The sequence below is a fragment of the Heterocephalus glaber genome, unplaced genomic scaffold (assembly GCF_053883595.1).
Source record: "Heterocephalus glaber isolate CG9 unplaced genomic scaffold, H.glaber_assembly_v1.0 deba00000470, whole genome shotgun sequence".
Classification (NCBI taxonomy): Eukaryota; Metazoa; Chordata; class Mammalia; order Rodentia; family Bathyergidae; genus Heterocephalus; species Heterocephalus glaber.
The window spans coordinates 596,560-622,505 of NW_028258145.1; the positions used below are offsets into that span (position 1 = coordinate 596,560).

General features: G+C 39.5%; 1 protein-coding gene across 6 annotated transcripts in view; it reads left to right on the plus strand.

Annotated features, from left to right (window-relative positions):
• Positions 1–25,946, plus strand: part of Anapc1 (anaphase promoting complex subunit 1) — a 112,974-nt gene that overhangs the window by 56,745 nt on the left and 30,283 nt on the right. For all 6 annotated transcript variants that reach the window (XR_002394746.2, XM_021257970.2, XM_004844316.3 and 3 more), the window contains 6 exons: positions 16,872–16,990; positions 20,171–20,442; positions 21,146–21,380; positions 22,698–22,789; positions 24,194–24,328; positions 24,498–24,580. Coding sequence is in view for 5 of the 6 variants with exons in the window: in XM_021257970.2 (XP_021113629.1) it covers positions 16,872–16,990; positions 20,171–20,442; positions 21,146–21,380; positions 22,698–22,789; positions 24,194–24,328; positions 24,498–24,580 (936 nt within the window). In the remaining variant the exon portion in view is untranslated. The remainder of the gene's footprint in view (positions 1–16,871; positions 16,991–20,170; positions 20,443–21,145; positions 21,381–22,697; positions 22,790–24,193; positions 24,329–24,497; positions 24,581–25,946) is intronic.

The following is a 25,946-nucleotide window of genomic DNA, read 5'->3' on the forward strand; positions in this document are numbered from 1 at the left end:
CAATAAGAGTTACGGGAAAGGCAAATCTTAAAGGAATGTATTACTTATTCTACTTCAGCTACCTTAATAACTAACTTATAGTTCAAATTTTCTCTGCCATTCCTCCCTTTGTCTAGTTCAGGATGATTCTTCTATCCATAATATATCTTATCTGATTTATCTAATTTTTTATTAACATCATTTGATAATGTTGAGCAGCAGCAATATGCTGATGGATAAAGTTTCAAATCCACTGGACAACACAAGGGCCAAACATCAGCACTAATATGATAACAAGGAGAGGGCCCAAAAGGGGTCCTATCCATGTTTTCTATTCTTTCCAAGTGAAATCGATTCCATAAGATGTCTCTCCTGTACCCAATTTATTATCAAGGGTCTTAATTCAATCTCTTAATTGATCCAGTGATTTTTGCGGTATACCAGAGTTGTTAGCATAAAAACAACATTCTTCACTGAGGAATAAAGATGTTCCCCCTTTTTGAGCTGTGCACAAATCAAGAGCTCACCTGTTCTGTAGCACCACGTGGGCTAGAGAATCCAGCTGAGGTTTTAGGGCTTAGAGTGCATCTCGAATTTCCTCAAGGTCTCTTCTAATCTCTTGTCCTAATGAAATATACTGTTTTGTTTTGTTTGTTTTTTTGAAATATACTGTTTTTGCCATGGGCCAATGGCTGTCCCCCTAAAATGAGATTGCCGGTGATTGCAAGTCTGGTTGGGATAGGTAGCACCACCAGGTCTCTCTTTGTTCGAATTGTTTGCACTGGCGAAGCGATTTGTAAAGGCACTTTTTTATGCCTGCTGGGGTGTAACCAGATAAATTTGGGATTCGAATCCCCAAAGTACACTTTGTGGTGATTTTTCCCAAGATCACCTTGTACATTCCATCTCCACAGATGAAAAGATCCCATTAGGTTCCGCATAGTTGTTTTCCTCATTCAACAAGACTAAGTTGGTGCAGGTTTCATTATTTTCCTCATTACTCCTACTATTCTGTTCTAGGAAGCAAGTCTTGTTTCTGACTGTCCTAGTTAGGTATCTCAAAAGTGAGAGCATGGCTGTTCTGGTAATGTTAAGGGTTAAGTTGGTATGTACTCTTATTGCTTCATAATTCATCAAATTTAAGGGGGCACATAAGCAAGAGTCTGATGCCAGCTCCTCGTTTGCTTCCATCAGCAATTAGATTTATCATATCTATTCCAGTATAGTTCTGAGAGTGCCCTTTCAGCATAGCTTGGATTTCTTGAAGGGCAGGGGTCTTTTCTATCTCAGGGGGAGCCGTTTTCCACACCTTTTTGATTGATAATGACCATCGCTTTATCTTTTGAGGTCCATGTTTGGTGGTGGACTGATATCTTATATAAACCTGAAATATTTTTCCTTGCAACCACGTGGGATTCCACGAGTCTGGCACATACATACATACATACATACATATATAAGATTACATTGACCTCGTTCACACTTACCACAATTGCTGGTGACACATCCACCAATCAAGTTGTTGAGCCAAACCCTTATTTTTCCTTTACAGTATGACTTTTCAACAGAGTATTCCCTGACAATCAGAAGCTACCCCAGTTCCCCATAATGTTCTCTTGGGCAAGCATCAAAGCATGCATAGGCTTCTGGTTCCCATTTTACCATTTTGAAAGTTACAAAATGTTTGTCACTAGGCTTAAACACCCACAGTTCGAAAACAAAGAAACTCAGAGCAGTGGTAACCTGGCATAGCACAAGAGTCCATGCAGCCTTTCCCGGTGCTCCCATTCTTCAGCCCTGTGTTGACTCACCAGCTTCCAGAGTGGTGAGAGCAGGGCTTTGAGTGTGTTGTCTCTTGGCTTTCAGCATCAGCTTTATTGCTACCTTGTGTAATGAAGTCTTTGCCTTTCTGATGTCCTGAACAGTGTATTATTGTGACTTTGCTAGGTTCCCACACTGTCTCTAGCAACTGTACAACTTCCTATTTTTGATTTGCTTCCCTTCTGCTGTGAGAAGACCTCGCTCTCGATGAATCTTGCCATGGAACAAATGCATAGTGAGAGTCTATATATATTATTTACCTTTTTACCCTTTGCCCATTGGAGTGCCTGTATGAGTGCCCAGAACCTATCCTTTTGTGCTGACCAGCGAAAAGGAAGGGGCTCCAGCTAGGATCACCTTGTCCTTTGTGGTTACTGCATATCCAGCATGACGAACCCCATCTTCCACGAAGCTGCTCCCATCCGTGAACAGAATGAGGTCAGCATCAGACAAGGGTGCGATTTGCAAGTCAGGGCGGCTGAAAAAGAGCTCGTTGGTGACACTCAAGCAGTTATGATCGGGAGGGCCTGTGTCCATGGGCAAAAGGGTAGCAGGATTTAAAATTTTTACAGGAATAAACTGCAAGCAGGGGTTCTCACAGAGAAGGGCTTGATACTGAGTAACCCAATTATTTGAGAGCCAACGATGCTCCTTGTGTGCAGCAGTTCTAGGACCGCATGTGGAACGTGCACAGTCAGTTCCTGACCTAAAGTCAGCTTGCCTGCTTCTTGGATTAATAAATCCGAGGCTGCTAAGGCTTGAGGGCAGGGAGGCCACCCTTTTGCTACTGGATCTAAATTCTTAGACAAATATGCCACTGGTTGATTCCATGGGCTTCTTGGGTCAACACTTGAAGGGCTGCATGGTTTTTTCAATCACATATAGAGTAAAAGGCTGCTTTACATCTGATATGCCTAGGGCTGGGGCAGCTGTCAATCAATTTTAATTTTTTTAAAAGCTTCATTTTGTTGTACAGTCCAATGCAGATGATTCTCCTCCTGTCCCTTTAGGGCTTCATAAAGGAGTTTAGAGATTTCTGCAAAACCCGGAATCCAAATTCTACAGAAGCCTGCTGCCCCAAGAAACTTTCTCAGCTGTTTCTTTGTCTGAGGTTCAGGGATGGCACCAATAACCTTTCATTTCCTAGGCAATGCATGCCCTGTATTGTTTGAAATCCTAAATATTTAACATGCTGTACACAAATCTGGGCTTTCTTACATGATACCTTATATCCAGTTTTCTTGTAAGTGCAGCAGCAACTTTTTTTGGTGCCTTCCCAGCACTGCTCTTGGGTTGGGCTACATAATAGAAAGTCATCTACATATTACAATAGGATGCAGCTATATTGTTCCAGGGGAAGGTAAGCAAGTCCTTGGCTAAGGCGTCCCCCAAAAGCATAGGTGAGTTTTTAAATCCCTGTGGCAATCTAGTCCAAGTAAACTGAGTCTTTTCCCCATCACTGGGGTCTTCCCATTTAAATGCAAAGATGGCTTGACTGAGGGGAGCTATGCGAAGGCAAAAGAAGGCATTTTTTAAATCCAAACAAGTAAATCATGCTGCCTCTGGGGGTATTAGACCCAACAAAGCATAGGGGTTAGGAACCACTGGGTGCAGCATTACTGTTGTGTCATTTATAGCCCGTAGATCTTGCACTGGCCTATAGTCCCCATTGGGTTTCCGAACAGGGAGCAAAGGGGTGTTCCAAGGTGACTTACATTCTTTAATAAGTCCAAATTCCTTTAATCTCATGATATGGGGTTTAATTCCAATTTGGGCTTGCCTGGAGATCGGGTATTGTTTTACAGCAATGGGGGTCGAATTGTCTTTTAATTCTGTAACTATGGGTGGATGATTCTTAGCCAAGCGTGGGGTCAATTCCTCTGCCCATACTCCAGGAAACATACATTTTAATTCTTGTGGAGCCTGGTAAACATCATCCACATTGTAACACTGTCATTCATCCTCCCTTTTAGTTGTTACCATCATGATGAGATCTTTTCCAGGGTCTAGATGCAGGGATGCATTTTCCCGTTGGGTGAAAGTTATAGTAGCTCCCAATTTAGATAATAAATCTCTTCCTAATAAGGGAATAGGGCACTCTAGCACATATAAAAATTAATGCTTTACTTTATATTCTCCAATTTCACAACTCCTTTCATAACAAAACTGGCACTTTTCTGAAAGTCCAGTAGCACCAATGACTTGGATGCGCTCTCTGCTCAGAGGGGCAACTGGAGCTGTTACTATTGAATGTTCTGCGCCACTATCCACCATTAAGGACATATTTTTGTCCCTATCTTTCTATCATGGGCTCATGGGGGCCTAGCTGCATTGAGCCCGGTCTGTGTCAGTCATTGTCTTCCATCACAGGCAACAATGTGCTAGTATCCTTCCTTTCTTTCAAGTCCTGCTTTTTCTTTTTCTTGAGCCTTGGGCAGTTTATTCTTATAATGACCTTTCTCTGCAATATGCACACTGGTCAAACTCTTAAGTCCTCATGCCGAAAACCTTTCTTCTGTCTTCCTTCTACTTTTGTTCCTTGTCTTTCTTTTTCCTTCTCTTCCTTGGCTCCCATAGCTACTGCTGTATAAGGAGCTCTCCTCTGATCCTGCTCATCTTCCTTCCTGGCTCTCTCTTTCTCTTTCACTGTCTTCTCTATTCACATACACTTTCCTAGCTAATTGCAACAATTGCATTATATTCATGCCTTCCCAAGTCTCCTGCCTTTGGATTTTCCTTCTAATGTCTGGTGCTGACTGAGTTACAAAAGTTGTATTAATTAGCTGATGGTTTTCTGGAACTGCTGGGTCAAATGGTATGTAATTCTGTAGACCTCAAAAAGCTGCTCATAAAATTTCTCAGGGTTCTTATTCGTCTCCTGCTGGGTCTCTGACACTTTAATCATATTAGTAGGTCTTTTACTTGCAGCCTGCATTCCGGCTAAAAGGGCTGTCCAGTAATTTCTCAAGTTTTCCTGTCCTGTTTGGGCATTGGGATCCCAGTCAGGCCGCACATTTACTGGGAATTGCTGTTCATGCCAAGCGTCTGGATTCTGCATATCACCCAGCATTCTAGTGGCATTAATCTTTTAATTTCCCCTAAAAGTCTCTGCATTTCTTTAGGGGTTAACAAAGTTCTACAAAGTTTTTTACAGTCCTCCCAATTAGGACAATGGGTAGCAAAGATGGAATCAAATAATTGAAGCATTTTGGAGGGGTCTTGGCAGAGAGTAAATGACTATTTTTCCTCTGGACCTAGCCTCCTTTTATCCTTTTTTAAGTCAAATCTCAAATACCGCATCTTGGTCTGACATATTTGTGCCTTTACCCAACAGGTTTTTTTCTAACTCACTATAAAGGAGGAGGTCATATTGTAACCCATTGGCTCTTAAACTCTTTGAAGATGGCCAGTGTACACATATTAGTAACATACTTAGAATGTAACCCTTTGATGACAACCATTGTAAACATATTGAAACTTTTCATAACAAACTTGAAACCAACAAACATACATATTTTCTTGATAAATAATTTTCGCACATCTTTTGACACACCTAAACCTTCTGGTCTTATATTTTTTTATCTTTCTAATAAACATACAAAATTTCTTATATCAAAATTGCATCTCTTTTACTTATAGCTTTTTAATATTTTTTATCTCACTATAGACCTTTTGTCACAAACTTGTCTTTAGCTGTTAAAATTTTATTCTACTTTTTTTTTTTGGTACCAGGGATCAAACTTGGGACCTTGCACTTGTGCGGCAGGCACTGGAACCACTGAGCTAAATCCCTGGCTTTAGCTGTTAAAATTTTAGTGTCCCTTTTTTGTTCTCAGATTGTTACACTTTAAATTTGGTTGGCTGACAATAGAACCATAGTGTCCTTGAGGGATTTTTTTTATCAACAAAGTACAGAAAAGAGCAAGTTAACCCTATAATTACAACTGAAGAATTTTCAGTGTACAAGAAATATTTTAAGCACACCAATTAAACATCAGTTCAAACTGAAACACAGATACATTTATCAATTAGCTAAAATTTGTAACTTGATTTCTCTTGTAAAATTTCTTACTTTCTCTGGCTTTGTTTTATGTCCTTCAGAGCTTTCTTAGCTGTTTTCAATCCATTACTTATTTTCTCTTTTCAATTCTTTTTTCCAACTTGAGTTCAAGCCCTATTTGATCCTCTCTGAGTCTGACCACAGCATGCACCCTCGGGTGCACTAAAGTCAAGCAGTTCTCATGCTTTTGTCCCCACCTCCTCTGCACCTGTGAATTTAGCAACACAAAAGGAGGGAGAAAGTCAAAATTCTCTCAATCCGGATCTGAAAGGACCAGTTTCTTTCCAGCATTGTCCTCTTTCTGATGGAGGACCAAGATATTGTTTTTTTCTTCCAGGGCACACATATGAAGCCAAGGAGGCATTCTGTGGCACAATTTGAGACATAAATCAATACAGGGAAAATTGATCTGGATGTTCCCATCCAGGGGTGGTGACTGTTAGCCAGACGGACCAGAGGAGACCCTCATCTAGGGATCTGTCAGTTGGCCAAGCTGGGCAAAGCGTGAGCCATTCTAACTCAAAAAAGGCTCTAAGTTTTGGGGGGTTTATCTTAATACCATAATTTCCAGTAAAACCATTTTTAAAATTTCTTAAGCATGCATTTCACAACAGTAGGGTGAGATATTTCTGTCCCCATGATTGGCCAATCAGAGTGTTGGTGTATGTATGGGTACCCTTGTACAGAGACACAAGACAAACAAAGGTGGGGGATCACTCTCCTGCCTGCCTGGTTGCGGGCCTCTCGGCCACTTTAAGGTCCGTTTAGGCTAAGGTGGGCTGTTGCTTAAGCTCACCGTTGTGCCTTTGTTAAACACGACCACACAAATTCTGTGACTCAGGGAGGGCTCCTTAAGCAGCGCAAGTGCCTCCTCCCTTTGTCTTGTTCACCAGCTAGTTCTACTCACTCTCCAATCTAGAAGCCTTTCACTCACACATTTATTCAGAAGTTATCACATTCCCTCCCGGTGACCCCCTAACCGTAACCAAAGCAAATGAAAGAAGCTAACTCCCCAAATGGCAAAGCACAAGAGGTAATTGGGCCCCTGCACTATTTTTGCCCATAGTTCACAAAGTGAGCCAAAACAAATGGGAGGAGCTATCTTCCTAAATGGCAAAGCACAAGGGGTGATCAGGGTCCTGCGCTATATTTGCCCAAAGTTAAAAAATACAAATTCACAAAGTGAAACCAAAGCAAAACCAAAAGTTAACAAATAGGAGATTTCCCAGAGTTTCTCACCCAGCAAAGGAAAGAGACAGATGAGACACCAACAGCAGCAGCCCTCCTTCTGTCGTCTTACGTCTCGGGTTTGGGCGATCTGCAACCGGTGAGCGGATCTCTGTGTCCTGTTGGGGAGCCTAGGAAATTAGTCCCAGGGGCACGCCTTTCCTCTCAAGGAGACAGAGAGCTGCTCCCTCTGGTGGAGTTCAGGCTGATGCCCAAAAGGGCCACTTCTTTTCTGATTCCCGGTCAGGGAACCAAATGTTCTGGAATCACGGAAAGAAATGTACGGAGACACAGAAGTTGGGTAAAAAAACAAAGCCTTTGCTTGCTAGCAGGGCAGGACTGCCAGAAACTCGTCTGATCAATGTCTGTGCTGTTCTTTGTTTTGACATTTCCTTTTATATCTTCTTTTAGCCATTACCACATTCCTGGTGGTCTTAGTAAAATTTCTGTTTCTCTTTTACAACTAGTTCCTGTTAATTGTTAAAGTCACAGACATATAACAAACAGATGGCGCTTAAAACACATACATTGCTAACTACCCAAACATTTCTACTTTGCTTTTCTCCAGGTTAAATGTTATCTACAGCTAGGTTACAGGTCAAAGGTTCAGTTAGCCATCACCTTAAACAATAAGAGTTACGGGAATGGTAAATCTTAATGTATTACTTATTCTACTTCAGCTACCTTAATAACTAACTTATAGTTCAAATTTTCTCTTTATCACCCCTGCTTGGGAAGTTTTCTGCCATCACTTCTGTGAACAGGTTTTTTTATGTCATCTGCACGCTCCTGTTTCTTCATTGACTCCAGTCAGTCTTATGTTATTCTTTGCATTGTCTAGCAGCTGCTGGATTGATTTCTCGTGGACCCTTACAATGTTAAGGCAATTTTACTTTTCCTGGTCACTAATTGCAATCTTATCTTCTATATCTGAAATTCAGTCCTCACATTGGTTCATTCTGCTGTGTAGACTTTCAATAGAGTTTTAAATCTCCTGGGAATCTGTTTGTATCTGTTTTATGGATTCCATTTGTTTCCTATGTTGGGATTCCATCATGTTCCTCAGCTCCTCTTTTTTTAAATCTGTGTCCACTCTAGATTTATTAATCATATCTTGCACTGTGGGCACAATCTCTGCTGTTATGTGAGAAATTTCTGATTTCAGTTTTTCCAGATCCTCTTTTGTTGCCAGTTCAGGGAGTCCAGGTTGTTGAGTATCAGATTGTTCCATCTCATTTCCCTTTGGGGTTGCTGTAGGTGATCTGGAAGTCTGTTTCTGAGGCTTGTTTACCTGTCTTCTCATTTCCATGGTGCATGGCGGTTGCTGCTGGTGCCCATGTGGCTCACCTTCTCTGCCCTGGGAGTGGTGGAATGGAAGCCGAGGAGCCTCCTCCTGGGTGCAGGGATTGGCTCACCTCCTCTGCCCTGGGAGTGGTGGAATGGTGGCCTGGGAGCCTCCTCCTGGGTGCAGGGATTTGATCACCTCCTCTGCCCTGGGAGTGGTGGAATGGCAGCTGGGGAGCCTCCTCCTGGGCGCTGGGATTGGCTTACTTCCTCTGCCCTAGGAGTGGTGGAATAAACCCCTAAATTTTTAAAGTTACTTTTTCAAAGATTTTTAAGTTACTTTAAAGTTAAAATCTTCAATATATGAGCTACTGCTCTGGGCCATGTCAATTGACATTTTTAATTCTCTGTTATCCTTTTACCTGCCTTGTCTCTATCATCTGTCATTCCTCTGCCACTGTTCTCTAGTTCTACTTTTCCTTATGGTCCTGCTTCAAGGGGAGAAGCCACACACACTTAGCCACAGGCTGTTGAAAATCTGAGTCATCCATAATTTCTTCTCCACATGTATCCGAGGATTAGTCTCCTGTATAGGAGGAGATGGATGGACAGAGAGGAAGTGAATAGCATAGTGGTTTATGGGTATGGACTCTACAGCCAGACATGGCTGTGATCTGGTGGGTGAATTTGGATGGACCATAACATGCTGCTTCAACTGTGAGGATAGCCTTTGTGCCTAAAAGATTTCTGTGAGCATCAATCAGTTGTCTTTACATGGCATTTAGAGTACTGCTTCGTGCATAGTGAAGCTCAGGGGAACTAGCCATTTTTACCAAGAGTGCACTGATTGAAAGACTGCTAATGTTTTGTTTTGTTTTTTTTGTGTGTGTTAAATTCTTTTATTGGTATATTGTAGGTATACAACACAATTACATTTCTCATTGGGAATTGTACCTTTATATAATGCATCTTGGTTCTTATTTTTTCCCCATTCCTAGCCCTCCCTTCATGCCCTCCACCCTTCCCTATTTACAAAGACTTTCTTTCCATTTTTGCCATTTCTCATCATTTTTTCCTTTCCCTTCTTTCCTTCCCCTGTGCCTGCCACTACCCCTACCCCTTTGGACCTTTTCTTCCTATTTTACATTATCGATTATTCATTCTAATCATTGGTACATTTTAGGTATACAATATAATGACATTCATCATTGGAAATTTGCACCTTTACATAGTCTCCCTTGGTTCTTGTTTTTCACCCTTGCCCAGCCCTCCCTTCAACCCCTCCAGCCCTCCCTATTTACAAAAATTTTGTTCCTATTTTTCCATTTTCTCATATTAATCCCATTCCCTTCTATCCTTTCCCTTAGCCCCCCCCTTCCTTCCCCTTTGCCCCTTTTCTTCCTATTTCACATGACCTATTATACATTTAGTCCTTATTTACACTTTCTGTTTCTCACAGCAGAGAAACTATTTGGTATTTACACACCTGTGTCCTATTTATTTCACTTAAGAGTATTGCCTCAATGTGCATCCACTTAGCTATAAATGTCTCTAATTTCTCATTTTTTATGGCTGAGTAGTACTCCATTTTATAAAAAAAAACACCACATTTTCTTTATCCAGTCTCCAGTTGATGGGCATTTGGCCTGTTTCCAAGTTTTAGCTATTACAAACTGCGCTGCTGTGAACATGGGTGCACATATATCACTGTAGTATGATTGTTTTAATTCTTTGGGGAAGATCCCTAGCAGTGGAATAGCGGGGTCAAATGAGATTTCCAGTCCTAGTTCTTTGAGGTATCTCCATAGTGATTTCCACAGTGCTTGCACCAGTCTACACTCCCACCAGCAGGGGAGCAGGGTTCCTCTTTCCCCACAGCCCCGCCAGCATTTGTTATTGGTTGATTTCATGATAGCAGCTATTCTTTCTGGAGTGAAGTGGAATCTCAGTATTGTTTTCATTTGCATCTCTCGAATGACCAGTGACGTTGAACATTTTTTCATGTATTTATTTGCTATTTCTACTTCTTTGTCTGAGAAATGTCTGTTCATTTCAGATGCCCATTTTTGGATTGGGTCTTTAAATTTGGTTTGTCTAATCTTTTTAAGTTCTTTATAGATTAGAGATAGTAGACCTTTGTCTGAGGAAGAGCAGGTGAAGATTTTTTCCCACATTGTGGATTGTCTCTTCACACTGCTGGTGGTTTCTCTTGCTGTGCAGAAGCTTTTTAATAAGACGAGATCCCACTTGTTGATTGTTTGTGCTAGTTCACGGGCAACTGAGGTTTTGTTCATAAAATCTTTTCCTACACCGATGTCTTCAAGGGTTCTACCTAACCTCTGTTCCAACTGGTTCAGAGTTTCTATTTTAATATTTAGATCTTTAATCCATTTTGATTTTAGTTTAGTGCATGGTGAGAGATACAGGTCTAGTTTTAATCTTTGGCAAGTTGAAGCTCAATTTTTCCAGCACCATTTATTAAAGAGGCTATCTTTCCTCCAGTGAGGGTGTTTGGCTCCTTTATCGAAGATGAGATGGCTGAGTGTGTCTGGTGTTGTTTCTGCATCTTCTAATCTGTTCCACTGGTCCTCAGGTCTGTTTCTTTGCCAGTACCATGCTGTTTTTATCATAGTAGCTTTGTAGTATAGTTGCAGGTTGGGGATTGTGATACCCCCTGCCATGTGTCTGTTACCTAGAATTGCTTTTGCTATTCTGGGTCTCTTCTTGCTCCAAATGAATTTTTGGATTGTTTTCTCGAGGTCTATGAAGTATGTTGCTGGGATCTCAATTGGAATTGCATTAAATCTATATAGCAGTTTTGGAAGTATGGCCATTTTCACTATATTAATCCTTCCTACCCAGGAGCAGGGGATATCTGTCCATTTTCTGATCATCTTCAATCTCTCTTTTCAGAATGCCATAGTTTTCAGAGAAGAGGTCTTTGATTTCTTTTGTCAGGATGATTCCTAGGTATTTCCGTTTTTTGGATGCTATTGTGTATGGAATTGTTTGCCCTATTTCTGTTTCAGTGAGTCTGTTGTTCGTGTAGAGGAAAGCTATTGATTTTTGTGTGTTGACCTTGTAACCAGCTACTTGACTGAATTTGGTTCTTAAGTCTAGAAGACTTTTGGTGGAGTTCTTGGGGTCTTCTATATAGAGTATCATGTCATCTGCAAATAATGACAATCTGACTTCTTCATTACCTATCCTTATTCCTTTTATTTCTTTCTCTTGTCTAATTGCCATGGCTAATGTTTCCAGAACTATATTGAACAAGAGTGGTGATAGTGGACATCCTTGTCTTGTTCCTGATTTTAGTGTGAAGGATTTCAGTTTTTGACCCTTTAGTATGATATTGGCTGTTGGTTTTTCATAGATGGCTTCTATCAGTTTGAGGTAGAGACTATTCCAATTTTTTGTAGGGTTTTTATCATAAATGCATGTTGGATTTTGTCAAATGCTTTTTCTGCATCTATGGAGATAATCATATGGTTTTTGTCCTTGGCTCTATTGATATAGTGTATTACATTGATTGCTTTTTGTATAGTGAACCATCCCTGCATCCCTGGGATGAATCCCACTTGATCAGGATGTATGATCTTCTTGATGATCTTCTGCATTCTGTTTGCCAGTATCCTATTAAGGATTTTTGCATCTGTGTTCATTAGTGAGATTGGCCTATAGTTCTCTTTTTCAGTTGGGTCTTTCTCTGCTTTGGGGATCAAGGTGATGCTTGCTTCCAGGAATGAATTTGGGAGTATTGCTTCCCTTTCAATTTCACTGAAGAGTTTCAACAGTAGTGGCAGCAGTTCCTCTCTAAATGTCTTGTAGAATTCAGCAGTGAAGCCATCAGGGCCCGGGCTTTTCTTAGGTGATAAGTTTTTAATTATGTTTTCAATTTCATTGGTTGATATTGGGTTGTTCAGAATTTTTAGGTCTTCTTCATTCAACTTTGGTAATTCATATGTATCTCGGAATCTGTCCATTTCTTCTGTGTTGTCCATCTTATTGGCGTATAGGTTCTGGAAGTAAGTATTGATGATCATCTGGATTTCTGCTGGGTCTGTTGTAGTTTCATCCTTTTCATTCCATGGATTTGGGCCTTTTCTTTCCTTTTTCTGACAAGGTTGACTAAAGGTTTATCAATTTTGTTGATTCTTTCAAAGAACCAACTCTTGGCTTCATTGATTTTTTTGTATCGTTCTCTTAGTCTCCATTGCATTGATTTCTCCTCTGATCTTTATAATTTCTTCCCTTGTATGAGCTTTGGGGTTGTCCTGCTCTTCTTTTTCTAGAAGCTTGAGGTTCAGCATCAGGTTCTTTAATTGGGCTTGTTCTGTTTTCCTAATATGTGTATTCACTGCTATGAATTTCCCTCGTAAGAGTGCTTTCATTGTGTCCCATAGATTCCGATATGTTGTACTGTCATTGTCATTTAATTGAAGGAACTGTCTGATTTCTTCTTTAATTTCCTCTGTGACCCATTGGTTATTGAGAAGTGTGTTGTTCAATTTCCACGTGTTTATGAAATTTTTTGAGTTTCTTTTGCTATGGATCTCCAATTTCATTGCACTATGGTCTGATAATATACAGGGGATAACTTCAGTTCCTTTGCACTTACTTAAACATGTTCTATGTGTGAGTATGTGGTCTGTTTTTGAGAATGACCCATGTGCAGCTGAGAAGAATGTGTATTCTGATTTTGTGGGGTGGAAGACTCTGTAAACATCTGTTCAGTTCATTTGTTCAAGAGCTCGATTGAGTTCTAGTATTTCATTACTTACTTTTAGTCTAGTTGATCTATCTATTTGTGACAGTGGGGTGTTGAGGTCCCCCACTACAATTGTATTAGTGCATATATGACTTTTCATGTCCGTTAATATTTGTTTTATATAGTGGGATGCACTAGTGTTTGGTGCATAGATATTTATAATTGTCATCTCTTCCTCTTGGATTGTTCCCTTTACAAGGATGTAGTGTCCTTCTTCATCTCTCTTAATTAGTGTTGGTTTGAAATCTCCTTGATCTGCCAAGAGGATAGCTACTCCTGCTTTTTTTCGGGTTCCTGCTGCATGCAGTATTGTTTTCCACCCTTTATCTTTCAGTCTGTGAGTTTCCTTTTGAATTAAGTGTGTTTCTTGTATGCAGCATACTGTTGGATTTTGCTTCTTGACCCATTCTGCCAGTCTATTTCTTTTGATTGGTGAATCGAGACCATTAATGTTGATGGTTATAACTGAAATGTATTGACTTGTCATTGCCATGACTTTTTTTTTTGTTGAGTTCTCCCCCTTTACATTTAATTTCTTGTCATGCCAGATGGGTTCATTCTGTTTTGCTTCCTGGAGTTGTGATCCTCAATGTCTGTTCCTAGGCTATTGTGTAAAATTCTTTGGAGTGCTGGTTTGGTATTCACGAAGTTCCTAAGGTGCTCTTTGTCATGAAAGTATCTTATTTCTCCATCCATTTTGAAAGATAGTTTTTCAGGGTACATCAATCTGGGTTGGAGGCTGTTTTCTTTTAGGGCTTGGAATATGTCACTCCCAGCTCTTCTTGCCTTGATGGTTTGTGTTGAGAAGTCTGCTGTGATTCTGATGGGCTTTCCTTTGTATGTGATTTGTTTCTTTTCTCTGACTGCTTGGAGAACTTTGTTCTTCCTTTGTGTTTCTGGAATCTTAACAATTATATGCATATGTGTAGATTTTTTTTGATCAAGGCTATTTGGAGTCCTATATGCCTCACTTATGTGTATGTCAAGCTCTTTTCCCCTGCTTGGGAAGTTTTCTGCCATTATTTCTGTGAAGAGATTTTTTATGTCATCTGCACTCTCTCCTCTTTCTTCATTGAGCCCAATCAGTCTTATGTTATTCTTTTTTCCATCATCTAGCAGCTGCTGGATTGATTTCTCATGTTCCCTTATAATTTTGAAGCAAGTTTTCTTTTCCTGGTCACTCATTGCAATCTTATCTTCTATATCTGACATTCTGTCCTCACACTGGCTCATTCTGCTGTGTAGACTTGCAATGGAGTTTTTCATGTCCTGCAAATCTATTTGCGTGTGTTTTATGGATTCCATTTGTTTCTTATGTTGGGATTCCATCATGTTCCTCAGCTCCTCTCTAGATTTATTTATCATGTCTTGCACTAGGGGCACAATTTCTCCTGTTATCTGAGAAATTATTTCTGATTTCATTTCTTCCACATCCCCTTTTGTTGCCAGTTCAGTGGGTCCAGGTGGTTGAGTATCAGAGTGTTCCATCTCATTTCCCTTTGGGGTTGCTGTAGGTGATCTGGAAGTCTGGTTTTGAGACTTATTTATTTGTTTTCTCAGTTCGACTGGGGTGGGGGCTGTTAGCACGTGCACGGATTACCTCCTCTGAGCTGGGTGAGGTGGGACAGGGGCCGGGAGCAGCAGTAGGGATGGTGACCCGAAAGCCCTTTCCTGTGGGCTGGGAGCAGCCAGAGGGAGGGTGGCCGGGAAACCCCTTCCTCTGGACCAGGAGCAGTGGGATGGGGGCTCAGAAACTCCTCCCTCTGGGCCGGGAGCCGTGGGAGTGATGGTGGCCTGGAAGCCCCTTCCTCTGGGCCAGGAGCAGCGGGACAGAAGGTGGCCCAAAAGCCCTTTCCTCTGGGCTGGGAGCAGCGGGAGGGATGGTGACCGGGAAGCCCCTTCCTCTGGACCAGGAGCAGTGGGACAACGGCCCAGAAGCCCCTACCTCTGGGCCGGGAACAGTGGGACTCAGTACCTTGGTCTGGTGGTCTGGTGTCCTCTGCGCCTTGGTAATGTGGAATCAGGTGGCTGCCTGTCTGCAGTGGGGTGACTCGGTGTCCCCCGCATGACCCAGGACCTCGGTAGAGCATGCATAGACCTGCCTGTCTACAGCGGGCTGACTCTGCTTGTGCTCCGTGCTACCGGGGACCTCGGCAGCGTGTGGGCAGACCTGCCTGTCCGCAGCGGGGTGACTCGGCATCCTGTGCGTGACTCAGGACGTTCGTAGGGCGTGCACAGACCTGCCTGTCTGCAGTGGGCTGACTCCTAATGTTTTTGAAATTTATTATGTATGGAATCAGGATGTATCTTTTAGTTAAAGGCTATCAGTATAATTGGTAACACTTTTTCTTTTTAGTACCTCGTGAGACCATGCTGCACCTTACCAGTGATGTCATAGATTCTGGGGATACAGTTACTGTTATTGCTAGTATAATTCAGTGACTTTTGCAAAGTTGAATTAGACAGTATAGAAGGTTTCTACTAAAACACTCAATGAAATGCAGCCTCTTGGCCTCGAATTTCTCAGATCCCAAATTAAGGTGGTGGTTGTGTTCCCAGTGGATGTTAGGACTGCAAAATTTTCCTTTTCCAGTGAGCTAGAAAAGCAGTTGTATGTGTGTATAATTAGGAGAGAGTATGCTCATGAGTAGTTTTCTCTGCAGAGAAAATGTGAGCCCTCTTGTTTGCCTCTGAAAGGAAATACCTGCGTCTTCACCTTAGTTTTATTTTTCTTCAGTATTAAGGATTGAATCCAAAGCCTTTCTACTGAGCTACATTTCCAGGCCATTGTAAAATTTAAATTTATTAATTTTTTTCCCCAGTACTGGGGATTGAACCCAGGACCTGGATGGAGTTTCATCCCCAGCCCTTTTTGTTTTTTTTAAATTTTGAAATGGGGTCTTACTAAGTTGCCCGGGCTGGGCTCGAATTTGCAATCCTCCTGCCCTAGCCTCTCACAGTAAATGTGTCCGCCACTATACCTGGCTTTATGTACAGCTTTTAAATGTTTCTCCTAGTTATAAATGCCTGCTTCCCCAAGTTTTGTTTAATTTTGTCTTGTTTTAAGGCCCACGTGGGGGTAATTCAACATACAAACACGTTAAAGTGTAATGTATTAATTTTACAGCGCATCCTACAGAAGGCATTTTAACCTTGGAGCATACCTGATATGTAGTAGTATTAGTCCTGTGAATCCTAGCCATCATGTAAGTGAAACTTAATTCTTTTTCCTTGGCAACACCATAAAATCCATTCACTTCCTTTCTTTATCTGTATAAAACCACAGAGGTGGTGGCATTTCTGAGGAGGTTTTGGCAAAAGGATCCTACACATACAGAGGGCAGCCAGACTGAAAATAACACAATAAAGGAACCCCAAAACTACTGCATTTTCCTTTAAGAAAGTCAGCATCAATCAGTACATTTTAAATCTCTTTTTAGAGCACCTGCTGAGAATTGGCTTGGTTTATAGGCCAGGTGCGTTTTATGTATAGCACATACGAAACAAATCAAAGGAAGTATGTCTCCCCTTCACAGTCCCTGATGGTAGCAGGAGTATTGAAATGACAATACTTGTGTTTGGGTGGTTCCCCCACATCTCTGTGGGTTTACTTTGAGTTGACTTCATCTTACACATTACACATTCTTTGAAATACTTACCTACTAATTACATTCCAGCTATGCTTTGCTCTTAAGATTTTTGATATGTTGGTATTTATTTTAATTATAGATTGCTCCAGTTGTGTCAGCGAACTATGGCCCTTCCAGTTGGACGAGGCATGTTCACCTTGTTTTCATACCACCCTGTTCCAACAGAACCACTGCCGATTCCTAAATTGAATCTGACTGGTATGTTACATTCTAGGCTCATTGAGAAAGGAAAATGTATAAGCAGTATTTTTTGAGTTATTTTAGTTAAAACTAATGAAATGCTCTCTCAAGCCCCAGTGATAAATTCTGTTAATGGCTGTTAGAGTGGTTATCCAAGTGCTAATAGCAAATCAAACTAAACATTGAGGGAAATAGAATATAGTCAATTACTAATTCTACTTTTTAATGAGATTATCTCAAAGTATAAAAGGTTATTTGAAAAAGTTCAGAAAGAATACTGATAATGGTAAGATTATTGAATTTCAAAGAAAGAATATAATACATAAGTTTTATAGTCTTACAGTGTCTCCCTGTCGCATTATGAATACATGGTCATTGTACAAAAACAAAGCAATACATCAAGGAAAAGGGAGAGAAATGGTCATCTGTGCTGTTGTCCAGTGTCACTATTGGCACTCTAGTTGTCCAGTGTCTCCAGTGTCGTTACTCTTAACCTTTTGGTGTATGTATTTCTCAATTTTAATTTCTGCACACTTACCATTTTATATTTGTTTAAGTATTGGAAAATTTAAATCTGTCTTAGAAATTATTTTAAAAATTTACTCTATAATGGCATCTTTGCATATCTAGCATGTGAAGAGCAGGTATGTATATTCAGTTGTGTTTATGTATGTATGTATTATATACACATTTTTAGTGAACACTTTCATTTTTATTTACTTCAGGATATTTTATTCAATAGATATACCATAGTTTATAGAAACAACTTGGCAATTGTGGAAATTACACATTTTTGCTATTATAAATATATTGTCAGCCTGTATGTTGAGGCCAAGCACTTAGAAGGTAAATTTGTAGGACAGCAAGGTAAATAGTTTTAAAGCTTTGATGTAACATATTGCCTTTCTCAATGATAGCGTAAGTTTTTACTTTGCCACATATAACTGTGCCCACTTCTCAATATTCTTGACTATGAGTTTTATATTACATGTCTACGTAATGCTGATTTGAATGTATTCTAAGGTAACAAATGTGTACAGTTGAAATTATTGAAAAATCTCTTAAATTAGAGTGTATGCGGTTTCATGGAAATTGAACGAAATGCATATATAATATATACAGTAGCGCATACAGTAGTATATAATATATGCAAATATAGCTGCACAATGTTTTTAAGTTGTAGAATTTTAAAGTGGAATGTCCCAGTCAGATTTGTAAAGAGCTTGTGCTTTGAGCAGCATGTGGGAAATGAGTTAGCTGAGGAATAACACATTCCCATCTCCCATATCCTGCCCACTCTGAGCTTTAATCTCAGAGAGCCAGCAGACTGCGTTTATCTTAGTTGTTTTCTGAGGCTGAGAATGCAGCACAGTGGTAGAGCTCTTGCCTGGCACACACAAGGCTCTGAGTTTGATCTACAGGATTGGGCTTGGGGTGAGCAGTGGAGGGGGAGAAAGGCTTCAATTGTAAATTGTTCTTTCAGACACAAAGCAGCTATGGCAAAATCTAAATAATTGTTGAATCTCGATGGAAAGCATGATATACAGGTGTTCGTTTTAATAATCTTTTCAACTGAAAAGTTTTCATACAAAATGTTTGGGTTAAAAAGGAAACCTCTTGGGCCAGTGGTTTAGCTCAGTGGTTCCACTGCCTACCTTGCAAACGCAAGGTCCTGAGTTCGATCCCTGGTTCTAAAAAAAAGAAAAAGGAAACCTCTTGCAAAATTGCCACATGATGAAATGGATTTAATCTGAGTGATTTAACACTCCAGTAATGCTTGTATGAGCATTAAAAAATAAATAACAAATCATTGTTTCTTCTTGGATAGACTTAAATTTGCTTGATTTAAAATGTGACATTAAGCTAGTCTTTTATTCTTTTAGCCATCTGGTAGGCAAAAAAAAGTTATCTGTCATAATAATTTAGGAAAGAATGCTTATAAAGGTACCTTTGTCCGTATTGCTGTGACCTTCCTGCTTTCTCTGTTGTTGTGCTTATTAAAGAAAACTTGCTTTGCCTCTTGCCTTTCATTTTATGTCTCATGCATGTGATGATGAGTGTTTTAGGAAGGTTACTTGGTTTTTTACTGCTAATCTGTCTTTTCTGAGAATGTATAACTCGTGAACCTGTTACCCATTGTGGTACTAACATTGCAGTTGTGTTTGCTTTCAGTTACGAAAAAAAATGGTAAAAAGTATTTCACATTGTGTTTGTGCTTTGTGCTCTGTGTGGATAAGTCAACACATCCTGCAAATAAGTCCTATGCATCTATTTAAAATTTATTTTATGTAACTATTAGAACTGTTTTAGAAACCATATTTTCAAGCTGTAATGAACTTGATAACTTTATGCAATAAATGGAATATGTATTTTGAATATCCACCCAAGACTTGAGCTAATAAAGAACATTCAAAATATAAAAATAATTCAGAATTTGCCGGTATACTGTATAGATTAAATCCAAAGGAATCAAGAGAAGAAATTCAAACTGAATATGTAATATCACAAACATTTGATTTACATTGCTTTTCAATATATTGACCATAAAATTAAATTTAGTGAAAGACTTCTTTGTAGTTCATTGTCTAACTCAAGTCTATGTCTATAAACAGATCCTTAGATAGCTATCTCCCAATGCAATTCGGCATGTTTAACAACAGCATGTAGTTAGATCCCTTTATAGAGGATAGACATACATAAATGAGATGGGGATAGAGGAGATTCATAAAGGTCTTTCTCTTTTATTAAAATATCCTTTTCTCTTAATGTCCAGAAACTATAGGATGGACTATTTGCGATTAATATCAGTCACCTGTTGGAATTTATTATTTGTGTAAATTGTGATGTTAATTCTCATTTAGACTCTGATTAAGCTCCCTGCTGTTTAAAGAAAGGTTTCAAAGCAGCAAGTATCCTAATCAGATCTGTGTAAGGTTAAGTTGATATCCATTATTTATTAACATCCCATACACTTGAGCAGAGGGGACAAGGAACTGTGGTAGACAAGGTTTTCTCACCTTGCATTAAGTTTGATGACATGTGTAAAGTTTAAGTGCCCATAGAGACTTCCTGTTATCCCAGGTATCTCGGAGTTAGGGATTTTCAGTGTAGTAATCTTATTCTCAGAGATCTAAATTTAATTGTTTTTGTTTTGTGAATTTTTATTTCCTCAACGTCAACTTTCCTCTGACTGGGTAGGACGAGCCCCTCCTCGGAACACAACAGTAGACCTGAACAGCGGGAACATCGATGTGCCCCCTAACATGACAAGCTGGGCCAGCTTCCACAATGGGGTGGCTGCTGGACTAAAGATCGCCCCTGCCTCCCAGATTGACTCAGCTTGGATAGTTTACAATAAACCTAAGCATGCTGAGTTAGCCAATGAGTATGCTGGCTTCCTCATGGCGCTGGGTCTGAATGGGCACCTTACCAAGCTGGCTACTCTCAATATCCATGACTATTTGACCAAGGTGAGAACTTGTTCCCAGTGCCTGGCATTGGGCTTCACCTGCCAGTTGCATTAGCTCCTCATTGCTGTTTGCTCTTCCTTATTCATTCTTGTACCTCTAAAGACTTAAGTCCATTCTTCTCACAGGGGCCAAGTCATCTTTCTAAAGTGTAAATCAGCATGGGTCACTTGCTTGGTCACAACCATTAAATGATCCTCCACTGCTCTTCATGTAGTTCCAGGAGCCTGTGTGATCCTGTTTGGCTCTCAGTATGCTCTATAGCATTCTTCCCTTGGTCCTCACCTTCTAATTGGAATGCTCCCTTCCCAACACTTTTCTAGCCTTCAGGTCCTATTGTAAGTTTCTCTGTGTGATCTTTTGAGGTTCTTAATAATCCTCCAGCCCCTCCTAACCTAAATGAAGCTACTTAAAATATTCTTTCATGATACTTTGTAATTTTTTACTACTACTTTTACACTAATTTTATACACTACTTTTTAATAATGGATTTGTTTGTGTGTTTTTAGGTTAGTCCTTTTTTTCCTCTTGTTAAGCACTAACTCTGTGGGAGTAAGGACAGTGTCTGTTTCGTTTGTCACTGTACTCTCATGTCTTTCACTGTGTTTATGACATGAAAGTACTTGTTGAAAGTGGCAGTATTTTACTTAAAACTATATATTTATTTGGTAGTGACTCTTCAGTTTCATTTTATTTTTTGTCTTAGGGCCATGAAATGACAAGCATTGGACTGCTCCTTGGAGTCTCGGCTGCAAAACTAGGCACCATGGATATGTCAATTACTCGACTTCTTAGCATTCACGTTCCTGCTCTCTTACCCCCAACATCCACAGAACTTGATGTTCCTCACAATGTGCAGGTGGCTGCAGTGGTTGGCATTGGCCTTGTGTATCAAGGGACAGCCCACAGACACACTGCAGAAGTCCTGTTGGCTGAAATAGGTATGGTTAATAATGATGAATCTATAGGTATATCTCATTCCATATGAAAAAGTAAAACGAGGGCCGGGGATTTAGCTCAGTGGTTTCGCTGCCTGCTACGCAAGTGCAAGGATCCGAGTTCGATCCCCGATACCAAAAAAAAGTGAAATGATAGTACAATTGCAAAAATGAAGAAAAAACAATAGTAGCTTGTATAAGCACAAAGCAACTATAAAAAACTACAAGTATTATTTTTCAAGGCTAATTATTACTTATTGTTTAGGTTATTAGCCTGCATATTTATTAGACCAGCCCATTCTGAGCTCCAGTGGTCACATTTAATGAGATGCCTCTGGTCTTAATCACTGATAATCGTGGCTTTTACTCCATTGTTTCTTTTCTAGGCAATATCTAGCAGTGGCCTGCACTTAAAGTTGATTGTTTTGATCGTTAGCATCACAGTGATTATTCTGTTGGACAAAATACTTGAAACAGAATGGAAGTGATTGATTTCTGTAACCTACATGTGTCTTCCTATACATTTTAAATCATCTCTAGATTACTGACAAAACCTAGTATAGTGTAAATGATATGTAAATAATTGTTACACTGTATTCAGGGAATAATGACAAGAAAAATGTCTGTACTGAAAATGCAATTTTTTCAACATATAGGCAAGAAGGTAAGATGCAGGTCTTTATTAATTATCAGAATTTTTGCTCATTGGCCAGCATATATCAATGTTAAACAGATGACAACATCCAGATGCAAAAGTTTGAAAAAATATTTTTGTTCATAGTTGATTGAGTCCATGGATACTGAACCTGCAGATATATACACATACCAATGTATTTAATACCTGACCACACACACACACACCAGTGATAGTTTAATTTATAAGTTAAACATAGTAACAGATTAACAGTAATAACTAATAATAAAATAGATCAATTATGATATAGTTATTTAAATTATGAATTGTTTATTTCTAGAATTTTGCTTTTAATTGTTTTGCACAGTGGTTGATCACATGTAAGTAGAGCTGTGGAAAGCAAAATGTTGAATAAGGGAGGATGAAGATGTTTCACAATATATTGTTTAAGATTCAGTGTTCTTTACTATGATTATATTAATTAGCTTTTGCCATAATAATTCTACATTTTGGGATTTTCTTTCAGTAAACCGGCAGTTTGATATTATTCGTGATAGTGTCATAACTTTCTGAGTGTAGTCGTATTGAATCCATGTGTATTATGTAACTGAAAAGTTAATGCTGTAAAATTGTTGAGCTGGGATGGTAAGAAGCCAGCTTGAACCGTGTCGCTGTCATTTTTGCAGGGCGGCCCCCGGGTCCTGAAATGGAATACTGCACTGATAGAGAGTCATACTCTTTAGCTGCTGGCCTAGCCCTGGGCATGGTTTGCTTGGGGGTAAGTAGAGTCTGCATCATCCCATGCTTCTCTTTGGACATCTGCACATTGAGACAAGTAATCTTGACACTTAACTGGGAGTGCCAATCTGCCTTACTGTGACATCACCTGTGTTTGTCTTCTTTTTAGATGTTTTTCCAAGTACCAGATTTGCGAATAGAGATAGATGATAGTGGGATTTAAGATTTTTTTTCCTGACTTAGATATAAGTGTTTATGAATGAATGAAGGGAATAAGGTTTCTTGAAAAAAGCTAAAAACATAAGGTGAAAGGCCGGGATTTAGCTCAGTGGTTCTGCCGCCTGCCTTGCAAGCGCAGGGTCCTGAGTTTGATCCCTGGTACCCAAAACAAAACAAAACAAACAAAAAAACGTAAGGTGAAGTGAACATCCCACTCCAATAGAAAACAAAAAATTTATGTAATAGGGAGCCTGAAGAGTCTGCAGTAGTTGTTAGAAATGATCCCTGACCTCTTGTGTCACTCTGGTGTTCTGCATGTATCCCAGAATGTTGCCACAGTATCATTTGCTTTTTGACTAAATACATTGTCAGGTTGGTTCACTTTTACCTCCATCCAAGAGACTCATACAAAATTACCAAAACATTTTATTAAATGATTGCTTCATTTGGAATGTAATTCCCTTGAAAAGGCACCAATACAGTATTACAGTGAAGCTAAATGATATAAAGAAAGTTATAATGGAATGAGTTTTTCTTATGTGCATTTTGAAAAGCCACCCTATGTGTGACTGTTAGGGGATTTGACTTCACCTTTGGGATATAAACTAAAGAGGCAGATGGTGCAATGGAAAAACATCATGCTGGGATTGGGACCTGATTTCTGGTCCTGAGTCATGTGTCTGGTCATTTAACTACCTTTGCCTATTGTGTAAGCAGCCCTATGGACTGTGGCACACAGCAACATCTAACCCTGCCACCTGGTAGCTAGGCTTACTCCCGCTGCACCTCACTTTCCTAATCTATAAAAGGGGATTCTTGTAGCTCTTCCATAGGGCTGTTGAATTAAGCAAGTTCATATTAAACACACAGAATAGTTCCTGCAAGATTCAATAAATTATTATTATTATTAGAGTTATTGTTGCTGGAAAAGTTCACAAACACAGTGATGAAAATATTCAGGCATTCGCATTTAAAGTTTCAGTTACGTAGCTGATCTTTTCCTTTACTATAAGTATAATTAAGTATTTTGAACCTTTCATGTATTTTATGAATTACTTAAACTCGAACATACAAATAATTTGAACATTAGTTCATGAATAATGTTTAATTGGAAATAAAAAACCAAAGTACCTTGCTTTAAAGTTAGTTTAGTCCCTTATTTGTCATGAGTGTGTGTTACGGATTTTCTTCTATGAGATTTCCCACCTGTTATTTTATTTTCCAGCATGGCAGTAACTTGATAGGTATGTCTGATCTCAACGTGCCCGAGCAGCTGTATCAGTACATGGTTGGAGGTCACAGACGCTTCCAAGCGGGAACGCACAGGGAGAGACATAAATCTCCAAGTTACCAAATCAAAGTAAGTCCAAATCACAGTAACAGATCAAGGTGCCAGAAGCTAGGGAATTAATTTGAAGTAATACTTTCCTTACCAACACAGTTATAAATATGTTAATTTTAACATAAGCTAATTTTCAGATAAATATAATAATGTAGAACTCTTACACAAATCACTTTTCTCTCATTAGGAAGGTGATACCATAAATGTGGATGTGACTTGTCCAGGTGCTACTCTAGCTTTGGCTATGATCTACTTAAAAACCAATAACAGGTATTTGTACCCTTGCCTACCTCACTGTGATAGTATGACATCCTTTCTGTTTATTTCCCCTGTGATAGCATGATTTTCATTCTCTTAAGTACTATAAGTTACACAGATTTCATCTAGAAAGAAAGAGTACATCTTGCTGTCTTACCCTGTTTGACAGTATGCAGTTGTCCCTCAGTATCTGCAAGGTGTTGGCTCTTGAGCCCCACAGATACGAAAATCCATGGATGGTCAGGTCCTGTTTAGAAAGTGGTATAGTATTTGCATAAAAACTGTGCACATCTTCTTGTATACTTCTTTTTTCTTGGTGCTGGGAATGGAACTCAGGAGCTTGATCCTAAACTACATCCCCAGCTCTTTTTTTTAATTTTTCAGTTTGAGACAGGGTCTTGCTAAGTCACTATGTTGCCTAGGCTGGGCTTGAACTTGGGATCCTCCTGCCTCAGCCTCCCAGACCTGTGCCACCAAGCCTAGCCCTTTTATGTACTTTTAAATCATCTCTAGATTACTAATAGTATTTAATACTGTAAAAATGCCAACTAAATGGTTGTTGTACTGTATTGTTTAGTGAATTATGACAAAAAGAGACTGCATATATTCAATACAGACAGTTTTTCCCAAATACTTTTTGTTTTGTTTTGTTTTGTTCTTTGGTACCAGGGATCAAACTCGGGTCCTTGTGCTTGTGGGGCAGGCGGCGGCACCACTGAGCTAAATCCCCGGCCCTTCCCCAAATACTTTTAATTGGAAGTGGAAACCATACATGCAGGGGCCCAACTATAATTGCCAGTTTTTATTTTTTTCTTTCTTTTTTTCTATTTCTGTTGTGTGGTTATGTCACTGACATCCAAACAGTGCCCAAGTTGCTTTTCATTAATTTGTGTATCATTATGAGGAATAGTTAATACTTAATATTACTCCTTTCTTGGCTAGCATTTATAAAAATGGTTTCTGCTTAGTTCAAAAGCTTTTCTAATGACCAAAGCTTCTACTTTCTCAGTCCCCTCTAATTGCTAAAACTTGAAACTTTGGCATTTATTCTTACACTTTGCACAGACAAATCAGTTGGGTAGGAGACATTATATCATGTAAGTCTTTTAAGCTAAAAATTATTTTAAGGTGCATGAAATTTGTTGGTGTTCTAAATTTCTGTCTTTAGAAAAAGTGAATTTGTTCCGAACTAACAAAGTGGTAAAATGCATTTATTCATCTGGTTTTTAGATGAATGTGTATGTTGGTACCTTTTTGGCAGTGGGGATATTTCAGTGAACAAAAGAAAACTAGGATTATCTGTCCTCCTGGAGAAAATGTTCTACTAAGACATAGCACATATGTAATAGCTCTTGTGTTACAGAGTGTATAGAATAGT